Source organism: Emydura macquarii, unplaced genomic scaffold, assembly GCF_026122565.2.
Source record: "Emydura macquarii macquarii isolate MOO-44397 ecotype Brisbane River unplaced genomic scaffold, CSIRO-AGI_Emac_v2 contig_1451, whole genome shotgun sequence".
Classification (NCBI taxonomy): Eukaryota; Metazoa; Chordata; order Testudines; family Chelidae; genus Emydura; species Emydura macquarii.
In genome coordinates, this window is record NW_027131588.1 from 14,881,654 (window position 1) to 14,899,448 (window position 17,795).

Here is a 17,795-nt window from a genome sequence, read left to right on the forward strand (position 1 = left end):
GCATCTTTGTAACACTACAACTAAGAGCTCTCTAGCAACCCGGATGGCTGAGTTCCTAGAAAGGATTTTTATATTCTCTTGACTTCTGACTCCCCTTTAAAATGGAAAATCATTCCTGCATGTAGAACAGTCTGAGATGCTATCCGTTTGCTTGTACAACAGAGAACAAACCTGTTAACATTACAGAACAGCTGGGTTCGGAGGTTGGACAGACTGAATGATAGACAGTAAAGAGATGGGGAAGGGGAAGATAGCTGTAAGAAGGTGGAATAAAGAAGAAAATGTGGAGGGAATGAAGTCATGGAGCTGTGATTTGCACCTGGCACTCTTTGGCTGAGGCATATAGTTTCAGGCTGCAGAGGCAAGTAATAACGAAGACCAGAGGCTTGTCCTCCCTCTATAGAATCTTATTACACCGGTTCAGGGTAATTCCTCATACACAGAGTTTTAGTTGCTGCTGTGTTTTGTATCATCACTGTAGAATATTGTGCTGTGAATCTCAGTTTACCCACTCCCAAAAGCAAAACAAAATATGGACATCCCTAATCTGAGAAAGACACTGGGTCAAATTCATGCTTAGTCTAACTCCAACTAATTCAATGGAGTTATAGCAGGGATAAAATCAGCCACCTGGATGTAACAGTCTGAAAATTAGTAGTTTTGAAAGAGGCAACTTGAACAAAACCCACTGTGGAATCTGTGCAGTTTTTCTTCTAATCCGTCCATTTAGCTTTCTTACAACAAGGCTGCTCCAACTTTGCAATACCAAGACCTGCAGAGGCAGTTTGTCAGGTGCCTGAGGTCTCCATTTAACCGTCTGTACATGTTGTGATTCACAGCAAGTGCACACACCCTCCATATTTCTTTGACCCTGCAGTTTTTCTGATAGATGAAAAGAAGTTGCCTGCTGGTTGAATTTCCCAACAATAAAATGAAACATTTCACAAATGTTGGCCAACCAGTATTACACAAAGTCTTCACAAAGCATACAACAGTGGTAGCAGCAGCTCTCAGAAGGGCAAGCACCCAGTTATTCCCACACTTGGACAATTAGCTGATTCTGGGATGATCCAGATTCAGGTCAGCATCAAAAAGATCCAGTTCCTCTCTCATTCTTTGGGCATATTGATCAACAAGGACAAATCAGTGCTTTTTTCTGTGCAGAGAATCAAATTTGTAGGGATGGTTCTAGACTCCAAATTGGTGTGAGCATATTTACCCCAGATAATATTGGGCCCGTGCAAAGACTTCAAGGACCATCCTTGTACATCAGTAAGGAATTGGTTGAGACTTCTAGGACACATGGCAACTTGCACATATATGACTCAGCGTGCCAGATTTCACCTCACATGCATGCAGGGGTGGCTAAAGTCTGTCCTACCGTCCAGCTCGTCATTCGCTGGACATGTTGACTCATGTGCCTGCAAGTATTTTGTAGATTCTAGTTTGGTGGATGGACCCTGCTAATGTATGCAAAGGGACCTCCTATTTCCCCAGCACTGCCCTCCATTACTCTGGTCACAGACGCCTCATTCTTGGGATAGGAAGATCTGGGGGATTTCCAGAGTCAGATCAAGAACCTTCCACATGAATGTTTGAGAATTTAGAGCAATTCACCTGGCAGGTGGAGTTTTCTGTCTGCATATCAAAAGATGTACTGTGCAAGTCCTCTCAGACACTGTGCTGCTATGGTCTATTTGAACAAGCAGGGAGGTACCAGGTCAGATCACCTTTGCCAAGAAGCAATAGATCTCTGCGATTTTTTAATCAAAAATGTATTAAAGCCTCACACCTCCGGAGTGTTCACAAGCACCTGGTGGGTCATCTCAGAAGAACATTCAGCAGGTTTCATCAATGGCCCCTCAGAACAGACATAGCCAAATCCATTTTCCAGGCATCTATTCGCATTGCAATTGACCAGGAAGTGTCACCTGGTCTGTTCCAGGGCAGGTCACAGCCCAGGGTTCCTTTTGGACACTTTCCTTCTGTTGTGGAAGGACGAGCTGTTGTATGCCTTTCATCCACTAGATTGAGTTGCCTTGCTGGTCTGTCCTTCTGGTGCAGGCTGGCAGGATTCCCTGACCCATGGAGGAGAGTCTTGGTAAGGAACTTCTTGTCAGGATGATCCAGACAGTCCATAAAGATTTAGTTGGGTTGTTGGATGCTCTGCCCAGGATGTGCTGTTGTGGGAAGGAGGCAATTCTGTTTAAAGCATTTGTCATGGCCTCCTTTGGTGCCTTCAGGGTTAATGAACTGGTGCCACAAGCAGCTGGGGACAGGTCCAGGTGTGGATTAGAACTTGAGTAAATTCTTGCAGACTGCCACTTGTAGATATAGCATGATACGTAACCATCTAGTTTCTCTCCCAAGTGCTCCCTCCCTTTGCTTCGTCCACCTACTTCTGACTTTGTGCTTTTCACACCACCCTGTAGATTTAGAAGTACTCATTAAAGTATGCGGAAGCCCATTTAAAAAATAACCCCCATCCCATTTCCAGGAAGTGTTAAAGCTACATAACATCCCTCTGTATTTGTACTGTATCCACTCATGCCCGTTAGACTAGCTTTTGGGGCAGATACCTGTTATCTCTGGCACAGTTCACCTGTTACAGCACCATGTACATTTACAGTTTTGGGTAAGATGGAAGTTACAGATTTTCTTCTAGAGGAAACAGCTTTCCCTTTCCCCAAAACATGTTGTGATTCAGCATGATGCACAAGAGTGGTAATAAGTGAGAAAATTGCTCCCTATAGTCTTTAAAATGTCATTAATGCTATCTTTAATGGTAAATCTTTACCATTGCCCTGGACTAATAGAATCTTGAAATAATGGAAGAAAAGGATTGAAGTAATTGCACACTTATATTGTATTGTTTATTCCTTCCAAATGATGCAAAATAAGTTAATTCTCTCCAAATAGATTGGTCTGATGTTTGCGCAAGTGAAAAGCTATATGCCAAATTGTACAATTTGAGAATGCAAGTGGGTTCACAGTAGCAATACTGAATAATGCATCAGTCTTATGTAGTGTCAGTAATGACTCTATGGTGCAGCTGGCCACAGACTGTATTACATTACAGGATCGCTACTTCTTTATTTCTCGTTTTTAAATATTTGTCAGAGGCACTAGAGTGTTCAGTTAGGCACTTGTTTTATAAACCCAAATACCTAAATATTGTATGCTATCTGCACCACTGGATAATGGATAGTACTGTGTTATTAATTACTAGTACATGAAAGTTCAGTGAAGATGGAGGGAACATTTAGTTTCCCCATAAAGTAAAATTTGGTGTGTGTGTGTGTCCAGAGTTCAGATTACTTGCTTCTTAAATCTACCAGTAAAAAGAAATCTGTGGTTACAAATTAAGAAGTAGTCTGAGAAATATAGTCAAGTTTATTAAAACACCCTCCACAAACCTGAATCAGAATTGGGGCCCCACTCTGCTAGATATCATACAGATTAAAAAAAAAAAGCTACGTTATGAATCTCTTTTCTAGTCTATGGTGGCTCTTAAGAGCACAGGCACGAAATGTAGGATTGGCAGTTTTTTTCCTTGTTTTTGTTTTAGCCTGACCTGTAACACTGTCCATCAGTACTGGTAGGGCTGGCGTAGTCTGACATGAGTTAAAATGTAGGTAAACCTGAAAGCTTGTCTGGGAATAGGATGTAGCTATAGCAACTTCAGACGTGTATGTTTTTCATTTAACTTTGCCTTCCCAACACTTACCCTTTCAGTCAAGCAAATTCCCTACACACTAACTTGGATCAATGCAATGCCAGATGCTTTCTACTGTTTGCACAGGGACACAGCAGGCTTCACTCTTTTTTGTAATACTCCCCATTTTTACAATACTGAAAAGGAAAAAAGACTTATCCAATCTTCATATACTGAGATATTCTGCAAACTAAATCAAAGCACTGAATATAGTTAAGAGGGTAGCTGTCACAAGTCCCCGTGAGCAGTGCTTCCTTGCCACCTACTAGGACTGACCATGAGGGGAATCCAGGCCTCTGCTACTCTGGATACTGGAGTGTTTCAAACTCCAGAGCCCGAACAGAGTCCAGCCACTGCCCTAATCTCAGCATCACCATTGCCATCATCCTAATATCTCAGGGTCCCCAAGCACGTTCTTAGGGCACAGATCTGAATGTGCAACCCCTCTGAATGTTGGAACTTACTGTCCAGCCACCTAGCACCTGTGGGCACAGCGCCAACCCTTCAGACTCTGCAGTACTGAAACACACTCCTCTCCCAGAATTCCACCCAGCAACCAAACTGTTCCCCAGCTCCAGGTCATCCTCCACCTCCACTTCCTCGTCGATGACCTCTTCATCGGGGTTAAGTCCAGTATCCGGTGGCACCAGGGCCACAGAGGTGTCTACAGGTATCTAGGGTGTGGATGTGGGGTTGCCACTGAGGATAGATTCCAGCTCTTTGTAGAAGCAGCAGCTCATTGGCTCCGCACCAGAGCGATGGTTTGCCTCCCTGGCTTTGTGGTAGCTCTGCCATAGCGCCTTGATTTTAGCTCAGCACTGCAGCATGTTCCCGCTCATAGCTCTTCTCTGCCATGGCATGAGAAATCTAGCCATAGGTATCAAAGTGCCTTTGGCTAGAGCAGAGCTGGGACTGCACAGCAGACTCCCCCCAAATGCTTATCAAGTCCAGCAGCTCTGGTTTATTCCAAGCCAGAGAGCTTTTGCTACAGAGAGCTGGCATGGTCAGCTGGGAAGATGAGATGCAAGCTCTCCACACCGACCAAGCAGGAAGTGGAATAACAATTTCAAAACTTCCCATGAGTTTCCGGGGGGAGGGGCAGTGACTTCAGAGCAGCGGAGTGCAAACGAATGTCCAGAGTGGTCAGGATTGGCATTGTGGGACATTTCCAGATGCCGTTTACAGCGACAAAAACATACAGCAGCGTCTACACTGACACTTTGTCGCAAAAAGCTCTACACCTCTCATCGAGGTGGTTTTATTTTGCCAACAAAACAGGGTATTTTGTCGACAAAAGGGTCATTGCAGTGTACACTAGGATTGTTTTGCTGACAAAAGCTGACTTTTGTTAACAAAACTCTCTAGTGTAGACCAGGCCCTACTTTAAACAGCTGATCTTGAGTGCTGATCACTCGCCACTCATGGGGGATCCACATACATATAGCATTTCCAAGACACAGTAATGTCATTAGACAATTTCATAAAATCATCCACAATTAAGAAGTGGTACAGGAACAGCCCCCAATTTAATCAGAGTAGAATATTTTGCTTTTATCCTTTTTGAAAGAACAGAACTGAATTAATTTCTTCTGCACTTTGATTCATCTATGTGGAAGTTTCCCTTATTACCAGGCCCCCCATGGGGTGGGGAAGGGTACACTTTACCGGGGTGGAGGCCCTGGGGGGCTTGGCCCAGGCTGCAACCCCCATTACCATGAGGAAAAAATTGAGACTAAATTGTAGATCATGCCTGAGTATATTTATAGAGACTTATTTCCCTGTATCTATTGTCCAGATCTTGTAAGATTTGCTGGAGCCAATCAGCAGTGTTAGAGCTGTCTCAAGCAACATTCTGAACAGGGAGTTGCTGGCCCAGTCCAGGCCCTTCTCTAGAATAGAGTGTGTGTGATTGTGCAGTTAAACTAGGACTTGTAGTTTGAGACTGAGAGAAAGAGAGATCTATGCTCCTCTCTGTGACATGGGCTATCACATCAAGATCAAGAACTACTAGTCCCAGAGTTCTTTGTGCATAGGCAGGAGGGAGGGACAGCTGGTGTGAGGGGCAAAGCAAAGCACCATAAGACAGTGGGTGCTAGTGCTGCTTCTTCTTCTGGTAGGATTTGCAGGCCCAAAATATATGTGAGATAAGTGTCTAATTCACTCATAGTCACACACAAACCCCATACTGCCATGTCTGGTGGTAGCTATAAATACAAATCAGGCAGCCAGAAACATAAGGAGGTAAAAGAAAGGGAACTGAAAGAAGCTAAAGGACACCAATCCTCCAATTTTTCAAATCAGACAAGGTCTTTATGCAGTCAGGCAATATACTAAATAGGGAAGCAGATGAACAAAATCAAGACATTGACAGGATATAGTATCTTTATAATGACCAAAAAGTTACAAAATAGTCAGCAAACTTGTAGGACTCTCAGGCTGGGTGTTATGTGAAACAAAAATAGCAAAGGGGGTGCATTTTTCAGAAATGTAGAATATGTAACAGCAATTTCAGAATTCAAACTTTTTTCATGGCTGATAAGATTGTATGTATGGGATGAGGGATTGTGGTATGTGTGTGGGAGGGTGCCCATGTTACAAGTTTGTACTGGCTCCCAAAAAATTATGCTTGGGTCCTACATTATTACAGCTTTCTCAAACAAATTACTCTGGGCCACAGCTAACTGTAGTTTGTCCCTGCCATGTTGTATTGTAAACATGATTCTCACAAACCTATTTAAATATATTTCTCTTCATAGACAAAGTTTAAAAATACTTCAAGCTGACATGACTACAGATAAAGTCTTATAATTAAATACTAATCACGTATCCGCTTTATTGCTGCTTATGTTTTTAGCTGATAATCTGAAGTCTTGTCAATAACCACTTTCAGACAACCTTGCAAATCCATTCCCTAATTTGTTTTCAGACACATCATTAACTGTCAGGCTCACAACATCTCCTCTGTCTGAAGAGGGGAAAAAGGCTGAATGGGGATTTTTAGGCTCTCTTAAATCTGTGTTTTGGTGCAGAGAACTTTGCTCTTTGTGCATGTTAGTTATATATTTACAATCTCACTCTCAGTCTCCTTATTTAAATTGTCCTCACAAAAAGACTGACAGCTGGTGTCCCTTACTGGAAGCCTCTTTCTCCTTCAGCAGCACCCCTCTCGGTTTTCATTTTTGGATCTGCGTACTGGCCATTCTCTACTAATATAGGTCAACTTACAGCCACCACTGCAATTACCGCAGTGGCTCATGTCCACACTGCCCTCCCTGGACCAGTGGAATGCGTCTTCACTAGGAGCACTTCACCATCCTAAGGGGCAGTGGGGGGAAGCTCAGAGCCCTGTCTTGGCTCCCTGTGGGCTGGCCCCCTCCCCAGCCAGCTTTGTCTGGGGGAAAGGTGGGAGGGGTTGATTGCAGCAGGCACCCCACCTGTGTTTTGTCAACCAGAACTGACTTTGGTCAACAAAACTCTCTAGGGTAGACCAGGCCTAAGTGACAAAGAAATTCTCCCCGATGCACTGACACCCCCCCAAGAAGCAAGGACTCCCCCGCTGCAGGGTGCACAGCCACCCCCGCAGCCCCACTCCTACTGCCCCCTAGAGCAGGGACCCTCCCACCACACACACACAGCCACCCCCCTCCCAAGACACATATAGGGACACCCCCGCTGCACACACAGCCACCCCCCAAGGCGCGCACAGCCAACCCCCGTCCCACTCCTACTGCCGGCCCCGGGCAGCGCGCGCGCGCGCGGCCGTTCCTTCACTCCATTCTACTGCCCCCTCCCACTCCACAGGGACTCGCCCGCCTGCATGCGCCGAACCACCCCCACGAATGTAAATGCGCGCGCAGCCAGGCAGGGCAGGGCTATGGCAACGACGCTGAAAGAAGCCCCCAATCGCCATCTCCACCTATCAGGTTGCGGCGAGGGGGGGAGGGGTCCTCCCTTGACCGGGTCTGACCAGCGCAGACGCCGGAATCCGTGTGGTCTCTGTGTAAAACAACCCCGCTGTCCGCGGCGCCGCGTGGTCCCACTGCGCCGTCTCCTTCGCGCCCCGCGATTTCTAACCCGCGAGCGCTGCAGTCACGGGTGGGTTAGATTAGCGCCCGTTGGCAAAGATCGATCAGGCGGCCGCCGCCGCCCTCCCGTCAGCGCTCACGCGCCAAAATTCAAGCAAGCGGAAGCCGAGCGAGCGCTGTCAGGGGAGGGAACGGCCGGCGGCTGGGATTCTAGAACCCGCGGCTCCCTGTCTCCCCTCCCCCCAGCTCCCCGCGCTAGACACTTACTTCTCCCCGACTCCCCCCCCATCCCCCCGGCAGAGCGAGAGTCTCCGTCCGTTTCCGCCCCCGGCCCGGATCAGCAGCGCTGCAGACTGGCTCGCGGGGCTCGGCAGGTGAGAGGCGCCGGGGGCGGCCGGGCAGGGGCGCGACGAGGGAGGAAGAGGGGGAGGTGCTGGTCTCGGTCTCGGTCTCTCTCCGGGGGTGGGGAGGGCAGGCCCCAGTTCCGGCTCAGTGTGTGTGTGGGGGGGGGGGGTGAGGGTGGGTCATTGAGGGACTGGGCTGGAGTCTCCTGGGGTGGGGTGGGGGGTCTGATGCCTGCGGGCCCCCCTCCATAGTGCATGTGAGGGGCTCCTCCTTTGGGCTGTGGGGAGAGGCTCCTTCCCTCCAGGCCCCCAGAATGAGCAGTGCGCAGAGGGGACGGGGGCGGTCTGGGCTGACACCAGTGGGGGAGCGAAGGGCCCTGCGGGCACAACCCCCCCCCCCCCCCCCCCCCCACCACCACCACCACACACACACACAGCCCATGGGGGGGCCAGGGGGACAAGAATCGGTCAATTGAAACCTGGGCACTGACTTAACAGTAGCCCCAGGCTGCATCTCTGCCAGCCCCTGCTCTTTCCAAGGTTTGTCTGCCCCTTTCCTCCCCCCGTGGTGCCCTAAAATTAACCACAGAGGACAGCAAAGCTCTCAACTCTTTAAACACCGTTTTAAGACTAACATATCAAGTCACGTTCACTTCTGGAGAAAGCTAACATTCCCCAAGGGACTCCACCAGCACTGTCCCTCTTTCTCTCTCTTTTCTTCAAAAAGGCGATAGTCTTGTCCTTCCCCACCCGCCTAGTCTTGTAATTTTTTGCTTGATGATAAACCTGTTTTGTTCTGAAGGACAATCTCTCTTTGAATATCATGAGGCAAATTGAATACATTCATATAATCAAGGGAATCTTCAATGTAAGTAATGCTTGCTGGGGGAATCAATTTCTCTCCTTTAGATGATTGAAATTCAGATGACTGAGGTTGCATTGTAGTGGTAAAAAATCTTATCACATTCCTGCACCTGAGGCCATTGTCTGTGCTAGAGTGGTATTCTTTTCCATTTGTTTCATACTTTGGTTTATATTAGGAGTGCCCTCTGATTTTACTAAGTCTGCTTATGTTGCTTTAAAACATACAGGAATATAAATACAAGATCATCTTTCTTCATACCCCTTGAAGAAGGGCTTGGCCAGGTCCTCCAGGGAGACAGAAAAGATGCACATCAAGTCAATCATTCTTGAAGGATTCAAGTCCTATGCCCAGAGGACAGAGGTCAATGGCTTTGATCCACTGTTCAATGCTATCACAGGTTTAAATGGCAGTGGCAAGTCCAACATCCTGGACTCTATTTGTTTCCTGTTGGGCATCTCCAATCTTTCTCAGGTAAAAAGGAAGGAAAAAGACTGCTGCTAGGAAAACTCAATGACCAACTTCTCTTTCTATTCAATAGCATCCTTGGGCAACAAACCTGAGGTTAATCTTCACAAAATGTTGTGCAGACTGATGTTACTTTTTAACCAAAATGAGACAACCTGACATTTTTTATACCACTTTCTGGCTAGGTTCAAATTGTCCAATGCAAATTGATTTGATTGATAATTAAATATGAATTTGTAATCACCACTGACACTTATATTCTCAAGAATGACTTACAATCACATATCTAATGTGTCAATGCTCTTTTACATAGGACTTTTACAAATACTAGGATTCTTTTTAAATACTTTGTAGAAGACTATAAATATATATTTATATAGCAGTAATAATCATACATTTATACACACTATGCAGCCCAGAATCACAGGGGAAAAAAAAGCCATGTTAAGTAGTAGTAGGCTAGAACCTCAGACTTTTGGTAGGTAAAAATACAATCACAGAATAGAACACAAATTTATTTCGCTATAATAAATAGACATCTCTGGAGCTGGTCTGAGAACACTATTAGCTGATTAACTAGAAAAACAGCAGGTTTTGTTGAAATGATTTGTATTTAAAAGACACTACGTCTTATACTGTTACTTACATGAAAAGTGCATTTTGAAGCAAATTTTGAAGCAAATCTTTAAACAGTGCTGCTGTGGAATTCTTCGGAAATCCAGGAAAATTGCAAATAAATCCTATTATGCAATTTTTATAATCACACATATGCTGCATAATGAAATCAAACACTTTATCTAAAGGCATTTGTGTATTTGATCTAGTCATCTTGCTTCTAAATCTAAGCATTTAATCTTTCTCATGTATCTGGTATAAAAATGCCTAGCTTATTTACTGTGTGTTAGCTTACAGTGCAACCATCTTTCATGTTTTCTCCATGCTCTGTTCTATTCCTGTGAGTTACTAGTGTATCTAAATCTACGCTATTCCTATTTTTCTAACATTTAATTCATTTTCTCAAATTCTAGCAATTAATAGTGCAAGGTATGAAGCAATACAATGGCTTTCTATTAATAAAAGTATGTCTCTTCCACATTTTCAGGTCCGAGCATCCAATTTGCAAGATTTGGTTTACAAAAATGGTCAGGCTGGAATTATTAAAGCGACTGTATCAATCACCTTTGATAATTCTGACAAGAAACAGAGTCCATTGGGATTTGAGGCTCATGATGAGATCACAGTCACCAGGCAGGTGAGTATTTCAGCATCTGTGTTTGTCCACAAGGCTTTCCTATTTCCACCATTCTCAGTGGAAAATGACTGAGCTAAGATAAAAGGCAGATCATTATTTTTTAACTAGATGATATAGAGAATTCAATGTTGTAGGGTTTTTTTAATGCTCTCTACTCTTACACCTCAAGTTATTTTGCATAATCAAGATTCCTTCAGGTAAGGGTCTAAAGAACACTTGGTTTCTTTTGCTTGACTGTGCCCTAATCCTTTTTTTTTTTTTTTTTTTAAAATTGGTTCTTTAAAAGTTCATGAACTTGTGCTATTAAAGCAATGTTTCCAGAGTGAACTCAGTAACAAACTATGTAAGATTTGAGCTAAGCAACTAAATAAGGGTATAACAACTAGTTGTCTTTATTTATACTACATTTATACTACAACATATATTAAATTTATACTACAAAATTTGTATTACATAATAGACAGATCAAATAAACCCTCTCATCAGTGTGAGGTACCATTTTTTAAATCCTCTACCCCAACTGCAAAAGTGTGAGCTGAACCCCCTTGACAAGTACCTTTGGCAACTTCTCAGCAGTCAAGAACAAAGGAAAAGGCTCTCAGTTCAATATCAGACCAAAATAAATAAATAAATAAATAAATAAAATACTACCACCACCACCACCACAACTAGTAAACTTGTCAGTTTCAGCAGAAAGGTTATGGTTAATATGGATCAAGAAAACCAGTTACTTCTAGAGGTGGTCCCTTTGTGTCAGATCAAATCACGCCTTGCGGCGTGTAGGAAAGCGTGCAGTGTTCCTGTCCGTACCATATCAGTTCTGTGAATAAATGAATTCTGTATCCAAAGTGGACAACCTAGCATTTTCCATTTGTTGTTTGCTCAGATTCCTATTTCTAAGGATTCTGTTTGAGAATATAAACTAACAGAAAAGCCATTTTTAGTTCATTTTGAGTATCCATTTTTCTTTTTCTCAAGGTTGTTATTGGTGGTAGAAATAAGTATCTAATCAATGGTGTGAATGCAAACAACACAAGAGTGCAGGATCTCTTCTGTTCTGTTGGACTCAATGTCAACAACCCTCACTTCCTCATTATGCAGGTATTATATACATATTCCTAGAAATGTACTTACTTTGTTACTGGATTTGGGAATTATGTTTTGCATTAGCTCTACACATTACCACAGAGGCTTCTACATACTGACTGGCATCAATTAAATCTCTCAAAAGCCAATCCGTTTCTAAGAATTTAATCAAAATCTGCCAGTCTATAAGAGAGAAAAACAGGGAGTGAAAGCAATGTGCCTGATTGGTGTAAATAAATATAGTTATAAGTAGCATAAGTAGAGTTATAAAGTATAGCACATCATACTTACCAGTTGATTGTGATGAGATATGAGCTATTGCAGATTTGCATTCAAGAATGAAATAACTGAAGCCAAATCAGGATTATTCTTTTAGACAGAAAATCAATTTATTTAAAAAAATGTACTTGATAAAGTTTTGCTTGAGAATTGAATTTAATGCATAAAATCTTACACGTTATATGACAGTGTTGTGCACTCAGGAGTTTAAGGGCCATAATCCATTTGGGCTTTGTATTTTCAGGGACGAATTACCAAGGTTCTAAATATGAAACCTCCAGAGGTAAGAACACAATCGATGTTTCCTTTCCTTCTCTTTTTCTTGATATCCTTTATATGTGTATTTTATTTTATTTTGAGTGTACCGTTTGCTCAGGACTGTTGGAACAATATTTTGAAGAAAGGTGGGGAGGGAAGATTTACAAATGAGGTTCTGCCAGGAGTAATTTGACAAGTATTCCTTTTTTTTTTAATACATTGGTAATTTTAAAGCTATTACATAAACTTGATATTTTTGTGTTTTGTTTTTTCAGATTTTAGCTATGATTGAAGAAGCAGCTGGTACAAGGATGTATGAGTGCAAGAAAATAGCTGCCCAGAAAACCATAGAGAAAAAAGAGGCGAAACTGAAAGAAATTCACATGGTATTGTGTTTTTGCAGTTGTGTGGCTTTTTAATTTTTTACAGAAGTTGAATAACGTCAATAATAGCAATTCTAAGATGACTTGACAATTTGACTGTTGAGTAGCCTTAGAAAGAATGAAAGCTTCTCTTGCACAATAGAAGAGGACGTACTTGGCCCATTTGTGTCCCCCACCCTCATTAGTTGTATGTTTATGGTTTGTGGAAAGTTTGCTTTCCCCACCTAAAGCTGTGTGTGTGTGTTCAAAGTAGTAGGATTTAGGAGAGTTTTAAGAATCTGAAAATATATTCTGGTTTTTTTGTTTCAGATTTTAGAGGAAGAAATCACTCCAACCTTACAGAAACTGAAAGAGGTACTGACCATTAGACCAGAAAAACGTCTTTGGCTTTTAAACAGAATTAGTGTTATACTGGGTGAAATTACACTTGGGGCTGGTTTTAAAATATTGGAAAATGGCATGACTAACTTGGATAATTTCTTCAACAATTTGGTTTTTTTTTAAAAACAAAATGCTCTTCTAGATTCTAAAACATTTGTGGAAAACGTTTTGTAAAGATCATATTTTATTTTCAGATGTCTTATTATGGTAATGTGGACTTTCAGGACCTACAAGAAATTATAGGAAAAAAACTAGAACACAATTGCAAGATGAGGCATTAACTTATTTCATAAAAGGATATTCAAATTGTTGTTTGCACAGTACAGGCTGTTGTATTAGCATCATTTGTATGTATAATTCATTTGATGCTCTAGAGGATGGCAAAAGTGTAATTCATATAGCCAGTTGGGTACTATTATATGTAGGAAAGGAAAATCCTTCCTTGTTTTCTCATTCCTCTAGGGGAATCAGCATATGTTCTTTGAAGCATAAGACTTGATTGCTCATCTTGGCTTGTGACGCTACAAATTATATTGATCATAAAATTATACCGAACTTTTTTGTAATACACCCATAGTATTTCTAAAAACTTTTAAATCATAGCTTATATTTGTTGATGGCCCTTTCTTTCAGGAACGATCATCCTATTTAGAGTACCAAAAGGTAATGCGAGAGATAGAACACTTAAGCCGTCTCTATGTTGCATATCAATTTGTTCTGGCTGAAGAGACAAAGGTACGTTCTGCTGATGAGTTAAAGGAAATGCAGGCCAGCATAGCGAAACTTCAGGAAACAATGGCTGAGAATGAGAAAAAGGTGAAGGAACTTAACAAAGAAATAGCAGAGATGGAAAAGAAGAGAGATCAAGTAAGTGAGAAAACACAAATACGTTTATATCTATGTATATATTAATACAAGGGGTTAAATCGGAAAGAAATGAATATTTCTTGGGATTAAAATATAAAGAGAGCTATTTCCTTTGGATGTTATATGCTTATGTTTATTTTAGATTGTACACTACTTACTGTAATCCTTAGCCATTATGTGAAACACACTGTCAATTAATAATTACACTTCCATCTTGAATGTTTTACCTGCTATCATTACAAGTAATACATATGATAACTGAAAGATTAGAAATATTGTCTTTTCAGGCTTTTTTTTTTTAAACTTTGTTCATTTGATAGTTATTTGTATTTATTTAGATAGATATTAGTTTGTTTGTTTCCCCACTTGTTTGGGTGAGACTTTCTCACAGTTTAGGGACAAAATAGCATTAAGAAAAAGAAAATAAGACTATACCACAAAAGTTGGCAGAAGGATTTCAGGGCAGATGTAGTTCTTGAGCATCTTTTGCGACTGAGTGGATTTCTATTTGGCAGCATCCATTGAATAAAGAATAAGAATGACAGTGATTATATCATGGAATAAAGTAACTGATATTTTACAGTTCATATAACAACAGATTATGCAGTTATCCTAACAGTACTATAGCTGTAAAAGAACTAAATCAAATGCAGTCATAGTCTCACAATTTCTATTTTCCATGCGAGTGGAAGTAGGAACATAGTTTAGTACACTTAGGCCCTGATTCTGTGAATATTTACACATGTATGTAGCTTGACCTGCATAAATATTTGTGGAACATGGTCTTTGCTTTCAGATGTTCTAAAACTCTTTTCGTTCTCAAAATGACATTCTTGTATCTTTGAAAGAGGTGGCGATAACCAGCCAGAGAGAAGATGCCTGAAAGGCAACTTATTACTAGAAGAGAAATAAATGCCACAATTTAGAATAAATGAATGAAAATTATTATAGATCCATTGGAAAACAATTCATTCTCTGATGCCTCCCATTCACTTTCTTTAATGTAAAATGACAAATTTATACTTGTGTACTTTATATTGTGATTAAAAGACACTTCAGCAAGTCAAATTGGGCTAAAAAATTTTATAAAAACAAGCATTCACGAAAGACGATGGAAATGTTTCTACTATATCTCTAAGTGCCAATGAAACGGTTCTTAATGTTGCCCCTGCATTATTTGAACCCAAATACAGCAGCATCCTGCTATCAAATCTGAACCTGAAAGTCAGGCTTACTTAAAACAGCTGCTTTTTTTTTTTTTTTGGTTCAAATCACTCAGAATTCATTGTATAAATATTTGCATCAAGCGAACAGCATAAATAGTGAAAAATAAACTTGATTTATAATTACGATGATTAAATGAAATATTTTAAGTGACAATGGTAAGGAAATTTGTTTTTTAATCCTTTTTTTTTTCTTTAAACCTGACGATGTCCCTGAGTGCAGTTGGATAGAATGTACAATATCTTCTGATTATTATACAGGTTTCTTTTAGTATGAGATACTTTTTTTTTTTGTCTTGGTTATAGGAAGTTGGTGGTGTACTTCGTTCCCTGGAAGATGCTCTTGCAGAAACTCAGAGAGTTGATACAAAAGCACAAAGTGCTCTTGATCTCAAGAAGCAAAACTTAAAAAGTGAAGAGAATAAATGTAAAGAATTAGTAAAAAGCATGGAAGAGGTAAACAGTAAGGCCCTTGCACTAATTTAAGGTTTTCCTGAAATTTTAAAAGCACTACAAACATCTCCAGTGATATATGAGAGCAGTATGTTGTGATTTATTTATTACTTTTCTGTAATATATGGCCAAGAGGAATAAGAGTATAGGGACAAATTTATGGCATAAACAGGCAAGGGCACCACTGGACAGAGATACAGAATAAGTGGCATTGCCTTTTTACAATACCATGTATTATATAAAATAGGCTAAACCTGCCCTTTAAAGGTTTGATTTCCCCCTTCAGTGTCACCTGAGAGAGATTTCGTTTAAGATGGTGTTCATTTATAGCCTGATATTAAAGAATATATTTTCATTAGGAATTAGATGTGTGCATGAAGAGAATAGGCCCCCTCAAGTGGTATTTTCATTTTTATGAAGTTCGGGGAGGATCACAATAGCTTTAAAATACGTTGCTCTGTGAGGATATGGATGCTCTGAAGATTAAATGAGACTGTCAATGTTCACATTTCTGTCATCTTTTTTACCTATTGCTGTAACCAGTAATACGTAAGAAAAATTTTCCCCTCTCTAATCTCTAGCACTTATAGTAATTTATTTTTCCAGAGTATTTAGTGCAACTCTTTATGTTTGCCCTGTTTGTGTGGCTCTTTCATGCAACAACCAGGGCAAGAAAACATTTTAAAAATATAAATATGTGATTGTACCGTGACAAATACTGGCAAGGGGGCTTGGAAACATAGTACCTGAAACTACTTGTCACTCATTTTTCAATACTGTTTAGATTTCAGGTTGATATTACTCTCTTAAATGGATCTCATTGATCTGTTTTGTTTGGCTACAGGATTCTAAGGCTTTAGTGGCAAAGGAGAAGGAAGTAAAGAAAATAAAAGATGGGCTAAATGTTCTGCAGGAGGCAAGTAATAAAGATACAGATGCTCTGGCTGCTGCACAGCAACATTTTAATGCTGTGTCTGCTGGTCTGTCCAGCAATGAAGATGGTGAAGAAGCTACTCTTGCTGGACAAATGATGACCTGCAAGAATGACATTAGTAAAGCAGAAACGGAGGCTAAACAGGTAAGACTAGAAACTAACCATGTCCCAAAAAGCATTAATGTTTTTATGACCTTTGTCTTGAAAAGCTTCCTCAGCAACATGCCATTTGGCTATCAAAAATGTTTTACAGGGATGTTCTGTACGAGGCTATGCCTGACAGCATATAGTATTATTAAGGCTAGCTGTCTGCAATGATATAAATTGGGAAAAGTCACGGTGGTGTTGTGAGGAAAAATACAAAAGTTATAATTTTAGATTTAAAAAAGGAAAATTAATAGTATTCAGTGTTTTAATTTTAAGTTATTACAGGAAATGAAGTTATTTTTATGCTTACATTAATTGCTTAAAATTCAATGTAACCAGTTCAAGCTATTTTAAGACCCAAAATTCCCCTGTATCTGTGAAAGCCAAACTTATAAAAATTAATTGCTCAGTCAATTGGGTAACAGGTTGCTTGCGCTCTTTGTCACTCTGCGTTTTTAATGAGGTGGGAAAGTCCTGATTTTGGTCATGTTAACCATGAAAAGATTAAACTTAACTTTAAATCATTCAGCTCTGTGGCAAGGTATGTTGACATTTATTCTTAACTTACAGTACGTCTAGGCTAAAAAGTTAAGTTGACCCAGCTACATTGCTCAGAGGTGTGAAAAATCCACATCCCTAAGCGATGTAGTTAAGCTGACCTAACCCCCAGTGTAAACAGTGCTAGAGCAAAGGAAGAATTCTTCTGTTGATTTAGGTACCACCTCTCTGGGAGATGGATTAACAACTACATTGATGGGAGAACCCTTCCAGTCGCTGTAATGAGAATTGCCACTGCAACATTTCTAGTGAAGGCATAGCCTTAGTAATAGTAATTTGGTACATTCATACTAAACTCTTTGTCCCAGTCTCTTTAATAACATGCTCCAAAAGTTTCTTTCACATGTGTGGTCATGTGGTTTGTGTGTTTTTGTTTTGTTTTGTTTTTTTACGTGGTGAAATTATTTTTTGTTCAAACTCTTGTGGACAAAGTAGGAATGTGTCTCTTCTGGCAAGCTTTCATATGCGGTATTGTGCTGTAATTCACTGTGCTTTAATTTAAAACTTCAACCTTAACATATGTATAGACCTTAGTGAGGAAAGTGTTTCTTGCCTCATCT

General features: G+C 40.8%; 1 protein-coding gene across 2 annotated transcripts in view; it reads left to right on the forward strand.

The window, feature by feature from the left end:
• The first annotated feature begins 7,721 nt into the window (after positions 1–7,721).
• Positions 7,722–17,795, forward strand: part of SMC2 (structural maintenance of chromosomes 2) — a 28,346-nt gene continuing 18,272 nt past the window's right edge. For both annotated transcript variants that reach the window (XR_010920764.1, XM_067553215.1), the window contains exons 1-10: positions 7,722–8,114; positions 9,176–9,420; positions 10,517–10,666; positions 11,645–11,767; positions 12,276–12,314; positions 12,565–12,675; positions 12,982–13,026; positions 13,687–13,920; positions 15,450–15,599; positions 16,441–16,674. Coding sequence is in view for 1 of the 2 variants with exons in the window: in XM_067553215.1 (XP_067409316.1) it covers positions 9,253–9,420; positions 10,517–10,666; positions 11,645–11,767; positions 12,276–12,314; positions 12,565–12,675; positions 12,982–13,026; positions 13,687–13,920; positions 15,450–15,599; positions 16,441–16,674 (1,254 nt within the window). In the remaining variant the exon portion in view is untranslated. The remainder of the gene's footprint in view (positions 8,115–9,175; positions 9,421–10,516; positions 10,667–11,644; positions 11,768–12,275; positions 12,315–12,564; positions 12,676–12,981; positions 13,027–13,686; positions 13,921–15,449; positions 15,600–16,440; positions 16,675–17,795) is intronic.